Source organism: Pyrus communis, chromosome 8 (assembly GCF_963583255.1).
Source record: "Pyrus communis chromosome 8, drPyrComm1.1, whole genome shotgun sequence".
NCBI lineage: Eukaryota > Viridiplantae > Streptophyta > Magnoliopsida > Rosales > Rosaceae > Pyrus > Pyrus communis.
In genome coordinates this window covers 24,087,037-24,102,184 of record NC_084810.1, presented here as the reverse complement: position 1 = coordinate 24,102,184, position 15,148 = coordinate 24,087,037, and the positions used below count along the sequence as shown (strand labels likewise).

The window sequence follows — 15,148 nt, the reverse complement described above, 5'->3', positions numbered from 1 at the left end:
GGATCGGTATTAACATAGCGACTTTTAATTGAACCAGTCGCTATGTTTTGAGCGATTGTTCTCAAGGAGAATAGCTAGCAAAGTACCGATCGTATCATTTTTTTTTCCCCCTTTTTCCATTGAATAGCTATAGTAGAGTAAAATAGTAATCACAATGCAAAGTATCAACCTAACAACAAAAAGTGCTGACACATGAAGCCCTATTCATGAACCTAAATAAAAAAATAACTAAAAATTGGACTAATCTAATTGTTAGGCCATAAAATTGGGAAGGGCATCCTTTATGGATCTCTTCCACCAAATCCACCCAATCACCTAATTCAGACCCTTGAAATTTAGTCCAACGGCTAAAATTATTATAACTTTTAAAGGGGCCCTCTGTTTGTAACCACTGGATCAAATTTTAAGGGCCTGAATTGATTGATTGGGTGGATTTGGTGGAAGGGAACCGGAGAGGATCTCTTTTCATAAAATTGAACCTGTTTCAAGTTAGTTTATTTACACATAACAGATTTGTAAGGAAGAAGTTAATTTAAACCACATATTAAAGAAACTCTTTTTGTTAACTATAAGAGGGTGAAAAAATATTTTTATCTTCTATCACAAAATAAAATTATGGACAATAAAATAATTTGCACAAACTAAATTTTACAGTTGTTTTTAAAAGCATCATCTACATGTAATCCTAACAAATCACCTACAAGAACTCTGAATTTTTACGGGTGTATTGTTTTATGAAACTTCGAATTTCTATGGCACTTATTTTCAAAACTTCAAGTTCGAGTTTAAGTACGAACTCTAGGTTCATGACACTTGCAAACAAACACAATATACATATGTAGTGAACGGGAATAGCTTCGGGACCTATGTGTGAAAAGAATGAGTGATGACCCAAAATATGGGGCTGTCGTGGCTTGCAGGCCCAAAAGAATGGTTGTTGGGTTGCTAGGCAACAAAGAAGAAGTAAATGTATTAACAGATTATATACCCAATTATTGGGCTAAGAAAGAAAAGTGAAAAACAAGACCTAACCCATGGGCTTGTTATTTCATACAAGCCAAAAATAAAACAAGGCCATAAATAAAATAAAAAAACAAGTGGGACGGTTTAGTGCATATGCCCAATTGGGTTGCGGGTCGACTACAGGCAGCCCAGGTCCATAAGAAATGTGATGCAAAACGGCTTTGTTTTGGGCCTTAGAGTTTTGGAGCATGAACGACTTGGTGGCTCGGGCAACGCGGCTTCAAGCTGCGGCTCCCATGCGTGTAGGGTTTGAAAAATCCCATTTTTTTCTTCTCTTATTCACGCATATTCAATTCACCACAATTATAAGAACAATAAATTTAAGCTGAATCTATAATTTGAAAAAGAAAAAAAAACATAAAATTAGAGTTCATGCTTCATAGTGAATGTTTCATGCAATCATTGTTGAAAAATATCGAAATTGAAACCATGTTTTATAGATTACTTAGATTGCTTGATAAATATTGTGAACATCTTTGTAGTAAACAAGCATTCATTTCCTTAGCTCAGTGTTAGGAGCGTGTTTAATAATACGTTGTGGCCCAAATTTAACTGAAGGAGAGAGAGAGATGGGTGTTGTTGCATAAGGAAAAAAGATAGGCTTGGGAATTACTGTGATGATATTTCTCCATACCTTATGCCATTTTTAAGAAAAATAATGGGGTTACTTGCCCTACAAGTAATACAAAGTTGTGCCTTTTTGTTTTAGGAAAACTAATGAGAATGACTTGAAAATTTTGAGTTTTAACGATAAGGACAAAATAAAGGGTAAAGTGAATAGTACCAAGATTGACTTTTTAGTGTAAAAATGTGATTTTTCGTTAAAGTGAACAGTACCAAGAGCTTTTCGTTAAAGTTCCCTTTTGTTTTTTGTAATTAATTCTTGAATTGTTTCTCACTAACATTAGTAGTTGTTAAGACTATAAATACTTAAGTAATGATTTTTGTTGTGAAATTGGTGTGAATGCCCACATAAAGAAAACAACCACATATGGCTAAGGGTGGAAAGTGGAAGAATAGAAGTCAAAATTATATTGCTTAAATAGTAGAAGTTTGGTTTTTATTGTTTTGGTGTGTAAGCCTTTTACATGCATTAAAAGATATGTATGCTTGTATCGTATGGGTAGTACAAAAAGATGAAAAGCAGAAAGTGATAATCATGTTTTCCTCATTTGTCCCTCTCTACGTTCATTTCTCTTATCTGATACTAGTGAAGAAAATAAACAGAATAATACATGACTCTTATTTCACTTCAATCTCTAACAATTCTGATAATATATATAGGTACGCATCATCTTATAATAACATGTTTCTAAATGCTCAAGGTAATCATTATCTTGAATTGGTCAAAACTCCAAAAGACTCCAAAACAAAACTGTCGAATACTCTAATGCTTTAGCACATTCAATCACATATATTAAACATTAGCCCGTTCTATCAACTATATTTTTCTTTCAAGTGAGGCATATATATTATATGGCCCTTTATAACCAAATATATCTCGGGATATTAAACCTAGTTAGAAACTTTTTTATTTTTATTTTTTTTTAGTTTTACATATATTAAAATAAACGGTTAAATGGGTACCCGTTAATAACCGTGGGTAATACCCATAACCGTCCATTTAAATTTCACGGGTAAACAGTTATACCCATAACCGTTTATTTATCTAAACAGTTACCCATAAGACGGATAACTGCGGTTACCCATAACCAATGGGTATTTGCCCATCCCTACCTATGATCAAGAATGTCCCATTTGGATGATTGGAAGAAACTGGATTGTTATCTATATATCTATATGTTCATCTATAAAACTACATGTATCAATCCGACTAAGTGCAAGACATCTTGCTTTTAGTGTCAAAAAACACCTCACTTGTACTCAGTTTTCTTCGATCTGGATTCTATTTGTAGGTTCTAAGTTATAAAAAATTTGAGTTTGATGCTTATTGCGGAAAAAATACGATACTTAAAACCTAAAATCGAAGTTTTTAAACCTAAATCGATGCTCGAAATGGCCGTTGGCTTTCTTTGGTGAAATCTGTTTCAAATGTTGAAATATTGTTAGAGAAATGTTGAAGGTATTAACAGTAGTGTAGAGAAGCACAGAAATGCAGAAAGAGAATAAGAGAGAGAGAGAAAGTAATTGATTACATTGATACTGAAATTAATCTTTACAACTATGAGAATACAGTTTATATAGTCATCATGACTAACTTGCAGCCTAAGCTATTTAACTAACTAATTTTGGTAACAACTCTAACAACCTTTGGATATTGTCAACATCCCCCCTCAATCTCAACTGGGATTGCCCAGTTTGAGATTGAAGCAGACCATCCAGCAATCAACTTCTGACAACCACAGAAATCAAGAAACACAACCTTCTTCGGCAATCGGCCTTCAATGAAGAAAGGGAACAAGAACTGCACTCCGGCAATCGCCCGTAATGGAGTTGCACACAATAACAACAGTGTAGAGAAGCACAGAAATGCAGAAAGAGAATAAGAGAGAGAGAAAGTAATTGATTACATTGATACTGAAATTAATCTTTACAACTATGAGAATACAGTTTATATAGTCATCATGACTAACTTGCAGCCTAAGCTATTTAACTAACTAATTTTGGTAACAACTCTAACAACCTTTGGATATTGTCAACAGAAGGTACTTTTTAGAAAGTGGGCCTCTATGTAAAGTATAATATTTTATAATGTTGGTACATAAGTTAACGTTCAACTATGAAGTACATGAGTTTCCTTAACATATCTTTTAGTTATGCAAAATAAATAATTAGATTTTTCCTCATGGAATTAAAAGGAAACATTCAAATACAAATTGCCACCAAAATTAACCAATTAAATTGCAAACTTTGAGAAGTCGATCAAATATCTCAAAGTAATGAATAATATTCCTAGTGTAACTAAGATTCTAAAAGACGTTAAGCACTAGTCAGGAGGCAGACCGAGGTATTGCACCTAGGCTTCTAGGCGCCTAATCAGGAAGCCTAGCGCCTAGACAAGGTTTAGGCGAACTAGACGGATTTAAGTAAATTTATTATATATTGTCCGTTTATACTTAAAAAATAAAACAAATAATTATATTGGGGACTAGAATCGTCTCTGAATCTTACTATGCGGAACCTCCGAATGTTTAATCCTGGCCATCCACTTACATCATGTGGCTAGGCATCAATTGTAATATTATTTTCGTTTTTAACGTGTTACCATGCACATACCACTTGTTTCACTCCTCTCACATCTGTCCCCTCTCTTCTTCCTTTATGGTTCTGTTTCTTCACCCAAAGTTCTCTCTTCTCAATCTCTCTTACGATTCAGGCTCTGAATGAATAGTCCTGACGGGGATCCATTTCATAAATTGTAAAATAAAACGAAATATAAATTATAAAATATTAAAACAAAATATGCACTAAATGTGTATTTATTCAGACATTCAATAAGTATTTACATTTTATTAAAAATTAAAATGCAAAATGAAAGTTATCGATTTTTTGTACAAGAAAGAGTCGTGACCTAAACAGATACATAAACGAATTTAGACGGACACTAAACGGGCACTTAAGCACTAGACATACACTTAAGCATGTCTGAACACAAGCACACTAGGCGTGGGAATTTTTAGAACGATTGTAACAAAACTTCTCCTTCTTCTTCTAAGTAACCCGACCCATGGGGGAAGGTTCATCTTTAGCTAAGTAGTATGTACGAGTGTACAACTTCGGATTTGCACTTATCACATGCTAGACACGTGACATTATGTTGGCACCTGCCTCTGCAAATGAAGGGGCCCTACCGAAAATCGAAGCGATTCCAGAACCCAGCGGCTGCGTTTCCTCCAGAAGCAGATCATCGGGATCTCTAAATGCTCCATGAACACAGATGATTCTAACCCTCACCATGACCGCCGTTAGCAGTAGCAACATCACACTCGTTACTAAGATCATGATCAGCATCGCCACGCCCAGCCCGAACATCGCTTGGGTTTCTAAGACAATGCGGTCGAGGATCATGAGCGGTTCCTCCGACGATCGGCGCGAGTAGAGGAAGATCCATGCTCTGGTGAGAAAGGCGAGGATGATAATAGAGAAGGGGTTGGAGATGAGGGAGTAGGCGAGTACGGCTACGAGTATGATGAGGTAGTTGACGCAGAAGTAGACGGCATTTTTACAGATGCGGAAGGCAACATCGGTAAGCAAAGTCAGCTTGGTGAAGGCAGTGCAGTCGATGAGCTCGGTCCAAGGACGGCTGTTGGAGAGAGCGTGGCGGGAGAGGGCGAAGATGGGCGTGAGGAAAGGTCAGAGGAATGGGAGTAAGTTGGTGTCGGAATGTTGGGATTGCTGGAGGGAGGACTGTTGGGTTGAGACTTGGATCGGGGAAGGCGATGACATTGTTGTAAATAATTGGGAAGTTTGGGGGTAAGATTGGGAGAACGGAGATGACTGAAAGAAGACTGTGACGACTTTTCTTTCTTCAGAGATAAAAGGGATGGTTTTATAAGATTTGGGGGTGAAGAATCCGAGACCGTTGATCTGGGGATCGACGGTGAATATTATATTGGATGGTTGTATGTGGTTGGGCATGTTGTTTGATTTTCTAGCTATATCAATTGTGGCACACTGTATGCATAAGCCGCAACAGATTAGGCCTTTTGACCATAAGTATTACATCGTCCGAGCAATAAGATACTGTCACAGTGACGTTTTTATAAGTTTTATTTTTTAATTTTTTTTCTGAATTCAAAGGTACAAGAAGGGGTGCTGACACGCCCTGATCCTAATGTTCTCGGGACATCGAGATGGCCACGTGTTGGCCGACACCCAAAGGTGGCGCAAGCCATTTATGAATGCAAATGCTGAGAACATGCACCTAAATTGTAGCAAGATAATAGAATGTGACATAAATAATATTCAATTGCCAACAATGAGTTCAAATGATAATGCATGGCATGTTCAGAGCATATTCTAAATCAAATTACAAGCGGAAGATGCTATTACAAGAGTAGTCAAAGCAGATAAGATAGCACGATGTCACTGGGTGGGCGCAAAACAAACATGAGTGGACCAAATTGATATATATATATATATATAATAAAAACAGTTATCAACATACTAACCCCCAAAGTTTTATAAAAACATAGATATCATAATATGTAGTAGGTTTTCCGAAAACCCTAGCATGCCATAAAACCTTCACAAAACATATCTCGTATATAGTGCTAACTAGTGGTATCATTATCAATATCTATTCAATCATAATCCTTCATTTGCTAAACAGGCCTTTTAGAACACTTCCTCATTTGCCAAACAGGCCCAACCTACGCCTAGCACGAAGCCAATATAAGTATCATTGCCAAACATGCCCAACCTACACCCCGCACGAAGCCAATATAAATATCATTGCCAAACAGGCAGAATAGTGACCATTAGGTACGCACAAAAACATTGAATATAGTCTTTCCAAACATAGGTATATATATCTCAAAAACATCTTCATAGTATAAAGTCATTCATCATCTATCCTATAAAGAAGTGTGTAAAAACATGTTCTAAATAGTATATCGTCATCCATCAGATATCCTAAACAGAACATGGGTATGATAGAAAATATGGTATTCCAAAATAAGCTCATTATAACATGATAATCAATTTCTCATAAAACGTATTTAGTAAATCGTGCTTTTCATGTATGCATTTCTACTAATAAAACATGCATTTTAGAAGGGGTCTATTCACAGATATTCCGTTGTCATAGAGCCTTACGAAATAGGAATAACGAAATCACTGCTAATAATTGCACCTAAACACATAAAGAGTAATCAACAAAACTATGCTTAAACAATTTAATTTGGGAAAACGGACGTAAAAAATAGGTCAAAGACGTTGAAATTAGCTTAGAAGGGGTTCCGGACAAAACCCGAAAAGTCAACGTTGACCATTGACCGGTTAAAGTCAAAGTCAACGGGTCAGACTAGTTTAGGGTTGGATCCGAGTTGGGTCCTAGGGTTTAGGTTGGGCTGGTTAGGGCCCTATGGGTTTGGGCCTAGTGGTTTAGCCAGGTTGGGCTTAAGGTTTAGCTTTTAGGTTTAGGGTATTGGGCTTAAGGCCCGGCCTAAGGATTGGGCCAAGGGCCGGCCTCACTTAGGGTTTGGGGTTTTAAAGCTCACGGGCCGAAACCCCTTTGGTCTTGGGCTGAAGGCTTGGCCCAACGAAAAGGTTTTGGGTTTAGAAAAATAAAATAAAACTAAAATAAATAAATAAAAAGAATTTGTGTTGGGTTTTAAATGGGCCTAAGGCCCGCGTTCTACATGCGCCTAAAAGGTCTGGGTTTGACGGAAAAAAGGACGTCGGAGCTTTCCTAGCTCCGGTCATCATCAAAACGTCACCTTAGACTTTGATCTAGGTGCCAAAATGAAGTTAGAGGTGAGAGGAAGGAGTTGGTACCTGTTTCACGACGAGTAATGGTCGGGAAATGGCCGGATTTTGCCTCGAAACTCACAAGAGTTCACCGAGGTTTTTGAACCTTTGCACCAGTTCCTTTGGTGCTGCACAATGACGAGGGAGAGGGGAGGGATGTCCACAAAAGTGGTGGTGGTGACTGGGTTTGGGTGTGGTGAGTAAGTGTGTGTATGGGTAGCTCGGGGAGGGTGAGAGCAAGAAAGATGAGTGAGATTTGAGATAGGGAAGATAGTGAGTGCTGCGAGAGAGATCTCAGGGAAGGAGAGCGATAGGGTGAAGGTTAGTGGGTTGCCACGTGGCAACATGAGGGAGAGAGGAAATCCAGATGAAGGTCCAAATTAGATTAGGATAAGGGATCTAATTGCACATTTTTATAAAGTTTCAAGGACAAAGTGAAAATACAAATTAATTTGGGGGTGGGGTTTTATAGGTACACTATTTGGTTCTCAAACATTTAAAGGAAATGTTATTCGGGCAGTAGTAGATTCAGTACTGGTTTGGTACTGAGGTGCTTTTATAAAAAGTGGGTATCAAAAAAAGTTGAGCTAAAAAAGGTGTTTGGTAAACAATTAAAAATAACTTATTTTCACAGTTTTTGGTGAAAAAAAAGTTAAAAACGTGAAGCAACAAAAATGAGCTTATTCTCACAACATAGCAGAAGTAGTTTTTTTTTTCTTTTCAAAACACAGCAATACCAAACTAGCTGTGACCATTCTTAGTTTTTTCAATGTATTTCTATGTTTACTCAATGCATTATTTGCCATAATTAGAAGTTTCTTATGTGTCTTTGTTTGAAGTGCTTTTAGAATGATGATTACAACTTTATTTCAAAACTTTACACGTGATTTTGAATCAACTGTTTAAATATATATATTTTTTATGAAAATATCGATACACATTTATGAAAATGTCGATACTAGTGAAAACTTTCAAAAACTTTATAAAGGTAGAAACTACATGACTAAAAAAATACTAAATTGATTAAGCAAGCATCAATTAAACATATAATCAGTACATTAATGTAGTTTAAATTCATCTATAATAATAATCGAACCCAAAAAAAATATTAATAGAAAGTTTAAAGAATAGACGGCTATTTTCATTCTTGCCATGGATTATAAAAACTAAAAAAAGCATTCGGAAGTGCTTTTAGTTTTTGTTATTTTTAAAACCGTCAACGTGACTCTTATGAACGCAAAAGCACTTTCAAACCGACTGCAAGGAGAGCACACAGTAAAAGCAAACCCCATGATTTTTTTTTTTCTTTCCAGATTCTGATGTGGGACTCGACGTCTTTTCTTTGAATAACCAGTCATCTGTTATGCTTTTGACCACCAAAGCCAAAACCTCCTTTGTGGGATTTTATTTATTTATTTATTTTTCAAATCCAAATAAAGTCCAATACTCAAAATATCCGTTCAACCTGTTTGATGTCATTTCTATTCATTTCTATTTTATGAGATCATGGTTAAGTCACGTTAATATTTTATATTAATTTTTTATAAAGATAATAAGATAAAAAACAATAAGAATATAAAATGTTGATGTGGCTTAAAGATAATAAGATAAAAAATAATAAGAATATAAAATATTAATGTGGCTTAACCGTGACTGCATAAATAAAAGATGATGAAAAAAACATTCAAACAGGAGGACAGAGAATCTGTCTCCCATTCAACCTTCTCTCCCTTTATTAATTCCCACCTCTCACTCTTTCTTATCCAATCTATTATACCTAATTTAAAATTAGTGGGGTCACTCGCAACACATGCATAAACAGAAAAAAAAATCATTTTGTGAGTTACGTTAGTTGATTATTAATTTTTTCTGCGTTTAAGCTCAGACCAGAATCCAACCATGCATAAGCAGTAAAAAGTCATTTGGCGAGTTAGGTTAGTTGATCACACTTGTTTTTTCTGCGTTTAAGCTTGAACCGCAATCCAACTATTCAAAATTAGAATAATTCTGATGAGAATGAAGCTCAACTTCTGGTACATAAAATTAGAATAATTTAGAACATCGTCCGTTCGAAATATAGAAAAATATAGAAAAATTAGTAGTCCCGAAAATTTAGAAAAAGCAAAATAATTCAAAAAGTCCAGACGAAAACCTGCCTCGCTCTTTCCCTCTTCAATCTTCATCCGTTCCCCACCACAAACCGCGTGTTTCCAATCACCTTCCGCGAAGAACCCCTAAATAATGCTATTCAACTGCTTCTGCCCACCCTCAGTGCTTTTAACTTCTGGCTTTTGGCTTATTGCTTATTGGTTAATACCCAAAGCGCAATTCTGAAATTCTGAAATCCCGAAAGCCCAAAAATTAAAACCAATTTTCCTCTCAATTTCACAACCCTAAAAGTTTATCTTCACTGAGGCATCGAATCAAACACTTGGAGGGCACTCTCTGATACTGCAGTACAATGGCTGAGAACGGCGAAGAGAAATTGTTAGCTATGGCGCGCCACATAGCCAAGACTCTGGGCCACAACGATAATATGGCCGACGATATTTTGCAGATTTTTTCCAACTTCGACGGCAGGTTCTCTCGCGAGAAATTGGCTTCCGACGACGAACGAACTCGGAGCTGTGCTGCTCTCGAGCTTTCGCTGAAGTCGCTGGACCGTCAGATCTTGCAGTATGTGGCTACTGACCACTCAATCTGGTCTGACTCCGCCGATTCCGCGGCGTTTCTTGACTCGATCGACGAGCTCATCGTCACCATCAGAGACTGGACTCCGATGGCGGACGACAAGTCCGTCGGCGTCTGCCTGGCGGGCGCCGAGGATCTTATGCAGCAGGCTATGTTCCGGCTTGAGGACGAGTTCAGATCCTTGGTCGAACGCGGCGCCGAGTCCCGAGAACTGACTCGGGCGTTTCGCGGTGAGTCGAATGGCGCGTTGTCGTTTGACTCGGGAGATGATGATGAAGAAGAAGAAGAAGATGAGGTGATCGGGGACGGTGAGGAACCCCAGATCCCTGTTGCGCAGCCGATCGGCGACTACGACATCGTGATCGACGCGCTTCCTTCTGGAACCATCAACGACCTCCATGAGATCGCGAAGCGGATGGTGGCGGCGGGTTTCGGAAAGGAGTGCTCGCACGTGTACTCCAGTTGCCGGAGAGAGTTCCTGGAAGAGAGCTTGTCGAGGCTAGGGTTGCAGAAGCTGAGCATCGAAGAGGTTCAGAAGACGCCATGGCAGGACCTGGAGGACGAAATCGAGCGGTGGATCAAATCAGCAAACGTCGCGCTTCGGATTCTGTTTCCGAGCGAGCGTCGACTCTGCGATCGCATCTTCTACGGCCTCTCCTCCGCCGCGGACCTCTCGTTCATGGAGGTTTGCCGAGGCTCGACTATTCAGATACTGAATTTCGCCGACGCGGTGGCGATCGGAAGCCGATCGCCGGAGCGATTGTTCAAGATTCTCGACGTGTTCGAGACTTTGCGGGATTTGATGCCCGAATTCGAGTCAGTGTTCTCCGATCAGTACTGCTTGTTTCTCCGGAACGAAGCGATTACGATTTGGAAAAGGTTAGGCGAAGCGATCAGAGGCATTTTCATGGAGTTGGAGAATCTGATCAGTCTTGACCCTGCGAAAACTCCAGTTCCTGGCGGAGGATTGCATCCAATCACTCGATATGTGATGAATTATCTTCGGGCAGCTTGCCGATCGCGCCAGACCCTTGAGCAGGTTTTCGAGGACAGTTCTGCAGTCTCTCATCAGCCCAAGGTTGATGACCAAAGCTCGTCCATGTCGGTACAAATGGCATGGATTATGGAGCTTCTGGAGAGCAATTTGGAAGCCAAGTCGAAGATTTACAGGGACTCTGCTTTGTGCTGTGTTTTCATGATGAACAATGGGAGGTACATCGTGCAGAAAGCGAAAGACAGCGAGTTGGGATTGCTATTGGGCGATGATTGGATCCGAAAACACAATGCAAAAGTCCGGCAGCACCATGTGAATTACCAGAGAAGCTCATGGAACAAGGTGCTTGGAGTGTTGAAGCTCGATAGCGGCTCATTGGCGCCAAGTGCTGCTGTCAAGTCCATGAAGGAGAAGCTCAAGTTGTTCAACATCTACTTCGATGAGATCTGTAAAACGCAGTCCAATTGGGTAGTTTTCGACGATCAGTGCAGAGACGAATTGAGAATTTCGCTTGTCAAAATCGTGTTGCCAGCGTATCAGAGCTTCATCGGTAGGTTTCAGAGTGTTCCAGAAATCGGAAGGCATGATAAGTACATTAAGTATGCTAGTGAGGACATTGAAGCTAAGATCAATGACCTGTTCCGCGGCAGTAGAGGATCCGCCGGCGGTGGCGGTGGCCGGAAGTGAAGCAGCTAAAGCTGGTAGGGACAATTCGCCTTGTATGTAGTCGAAAACAAGTTTACAGAAAGTTTTGTTTATGAATTGAAAGCTTTATAATCTAGATGTTTGGTTGTGTTTAAGTACAGTTTTATTTCTATCCGTGATAACTAGACGTCGAAGCCAAGATGTCGATCGGAAACCAGTTTTTCGTGCCTGAAAGGCTCCCCGAACGGGACTTCGTTATACATACAGATCAAGTAAAAGACTCTACAATGTATGGAACTGGAACTGCGTTATCAGTATCGATCATCTGCCCGATGGGGATGGCCGGACCGAGTAATCGACCGCCGCGATTGATTACGATAAGCAAACTTGGGAAGCACATTCTTCTCTAGGTACTTCGAGAGGTACTGGTAAGTTGCTTCGCTTGGATGTATGCTATCCCAAAACAAGTACTCCGAGTCATCGGCACATACCGGAGTCAGTGCATTGCACAAAGGCCCTGCTTCCACAGACCCAGTACCGCAGCAACCTCTTTTCGTTTCCACGAAACCTTCATGAGAAAGAATTACGAAATTTAGTATTGATGTGCTCTGTGGATGTAATCGTAGTCACATTGGCTAGAACGTGGAGTAAATGCTAGGGGTGCAAAGTTGCGAGACTAACCCACGTCTGCAATATCAGTGTAATTTAGATAAATGGGACGGATCCATAGCATCACTTTTTTACATAATTTTTGACAAACGTTTTTGTGAGGTCCATCCCGTATTGTATTTCAATGATCCGAACTGTCTATGTTTTAGGTCTTCTCTAAAAAATTATGTCTACCAAAAATCACCAAATTTTGATACTATATGATCATTGGATTATGAGTTTAGGATGTCTTTACAAAACCGTATTTGTCTATTTTCTTCACTACAAATGAATGTCTTAATGATTTTGGATTTGTTTTATTTTTTGCAAGAAAATGATCTATGACTATGAATGATGTTCTAAAAAAATACACAGTTCGGATCATAAAATACATTGAAGTGGATCTCACAAAAACATATGTAAAAAATTGTACTACAAATCCACCCCTTGGATAAATAATTTAATATAAATGTTTCTTACCAAATTTATGTGGATTGTTGATCATGTCAATCAACGGCTCATAGACATCTACATAAACAATTCTGCTCCCTGGCAACAGTGACTGAATTTTGGGCAATAGTTTTACAAGCTTTTGATTGTAAATTTGGGAATCTGAATTCTCATCATCCACACATCGTCCATCATTTGGTTTCCCAAATTTTACAGTAACTTGTATGGGAAGGCAACCAACTGGAGGAAGCCCTGCTATTGCCAGTTTTCTGCATCCAAGCTCATACAGTTCCTACATATATACAGATATAAAAACACATCAAAGTACTACCTGTTCAATATAATACGAAAAATACTCGGGTCTTGATGTGGAAGGAGTTATTCATCTTACATACAAATCACAGTTTGACATATGTACATAAACATTTAATCTTGTGATTTTGATTAATTATTTATGCATACATATGTCAGATTATGATTTGTTAAAAAGAATGGCTAAGCGAATCTTCTGCAAGGCGGTGATCTTATATAATAATTATTAGAATCTTTTCACTGTGTGAAGGGAAAACTGATGTTACAGAATGGTTCTTGTAACCATGCTTCACATGTTTAAGATTTTTCTGAAAGATCCAAATTCAAGTTTTGAAAAAGTGCGGCCCAAGACAACAAGACTTCTCGCTTGGTGAGAGTTGTCGGGAGGGGGAACGTTAATCGTACACAACCTTACCCTTACTTTGCAAAGATGTTGTTTCCACGACTTGAACTCATGCCATTTCAATCACAAAAGAGTAACATTTCCATTGCATCAAGGCTAGCCCTTTCCAAATTGAAGTTTTCAAAAGAAAAAAAATATCCCAGGTGAAAATATGCATGCGAAAGGGATGGGAATTTACCTCAATAAATATCTGCAGCTTATTCAGCAGAAAATCTTGGTATCCACTAATGTTGAACTCTAACCTTCTTGTGGGAATGTCATAGAAATTAAAACCAAAGTCATTAGTACCTGCACTTACTACAACCAATGAACTACTAATCAACTTCTTTGCCTCCTTATCCCCTAAAGTCCTCTTAACTCTCGCTACATATTCCTTGAACAACTCAATCTGCTTCGAAAACGCTAGGATTCCGGCGCCAGCAGCGGTTATATCATCGTATCCGGATCCACCCGACGCGAAGCAGACGCCAGTGATGAGGTCGTTATCCGAAAGGCTCGGGTCGAGAAAAGGAGGAACTGTTTGCTTGATGTTTAAAATGGAGGCCAAAAAGTCAGGAACTAGTTTTCCATTAGAGAATCTGCCTGTGGGGATTTGGCCAGGGAAATCTTTGCCATAAGGGTAATGGTTGCCCTTGAACGATGTTTTGAGGTAATTGTTGTTGCCAGTGTCGACTGTTGAATCGCCAAACACTAGAACTGATGGGAATTTTGGTGCAGGTTTTGTGGCATCGCCAGTGTTGGAATTGGAAATGTGCACTAGGAGAAGAATAAGAAAGAGTGTTGTGGGTGCCATTTTTGTAACTTGTTTTAGAAACATATATATTTTGGATTTATAGGGTTATAGGCCATCAAATAAAGTGTTGGATTGAGAACCATGAAAGTTAAAATATATGGAGATGAAGGTAGAAACTTGGCATGGATGTCAAGTTATGTATATTTTCTTAAGAACACCACTATGTATAACTAGACCACGTGTTATGGACGAAGTGGTTGATCTTGTACCCTAAAAATGAGTAAGGTCAATTACGTTGTCAACCCATGTATAATACGTGGACATATCATATTATAATTTTTCCTTTACACAAGTCATTCTTCTTTACATGCAAATCACAGTTTGACACATAAAAACATAACGTGCTAAAACCATAAAAAATATATTTACACAATCATGTCAAACTATAATTTGTCGAAAGACATGCATAACCCATCTTTTTCTTAAAGCATTAGTGTTAGTGGGAGTGAAAGGTATGATGCGCTGCATGGTGATTAAATATTGGTCACTGATTTTGTTGCACTGTATGTGCTTTTGGGTGGTTTTCTGAAATTTGGAGCTAAGACAGAGTTGGTACTTGGTATGTGTTGTTTTCGTTTGTGGATGACATTTTCCACTAACTTTGCAATGCTTCTTACGTCTATCCATCGTGCAGTTGAGGCATCGGTTCTCTTGGTTTGTAAGGGAAACAACAATGTAGAACTTAGAACTTCTCTTTCTTTTTTGTTTTTTTCGGTTATATATCTACACTACGACCAAAAATCTTTTAAATGACAAA

At 38.6% G+C, this 15,148-nt stretch overlaps 2 protein-coding genes and 1 pseudogene across 3 annotated transcripts; 1 reads left to right on the top strand and 2 right to left on the bottom strand.

The window, feature by feature from the left end:
- Positions 1-4,782: 4,782 nt before the first annotated feature.
- On the bottom strand, positions 4,783-5,430 carry LOC137741948 (PRA1 family protein B2-like; annotated as a pseudogene).
- A 4,119-nt stretch (positions 5,431-9,549) lies between these two features.
- LOC137742558 (exocyst complex component EXO70B1-like) lies at positions 9,550-12,111 on the top strand. Of its 2 annotated transcripts, none has more exons than XM_068482461.1 (2): positions 9,550-11,841; positions 11,972-12,111. In XM_068482461.1, the coding sequence occupies exon 1, from the start codon at positions 9,917-9,919 to the stop codon at positions 11,825-11,827; it is 1,911 nt and encodes a 636-aa protein (XP_068338562.1). In that variant the 5' UTR covers positions 9,550-9,916; the 3' UTR covers positions 11,828-11,841; positions 11,972-12,111. The 2 variants fall into 2 exon arrangements, with proteins under 2 accessions (XP_068338562.1, XP_068338561.1); XM_068482460.1 differs by having other exon boundaries at positions 11,947-12,080.
- LOC137742559 (GDSL esterase/lipase At2g30220-like) lies at positions 11,934-14,391 on the bottom strand. Its single transcript, XM_068482462.1, has 3 exons — positions 13,777-14,391; positions 12,914-13,175; positions 11,934-12,353 (listed from the first exon to the last, which is right to left on the bottom strand). Exons 1-3 carry the CDS (start codon positions 14,389-14,391, stop codon positions 12,097-12,099), a joined length of 1,134 nt encoding a protein of 377 aa, XP_068338563.1. The 3' UTR covers positions 11,934-12,096.
- Between the last annotated feature and the right edge of the window lie 757 nt (positions 14,392-15,148).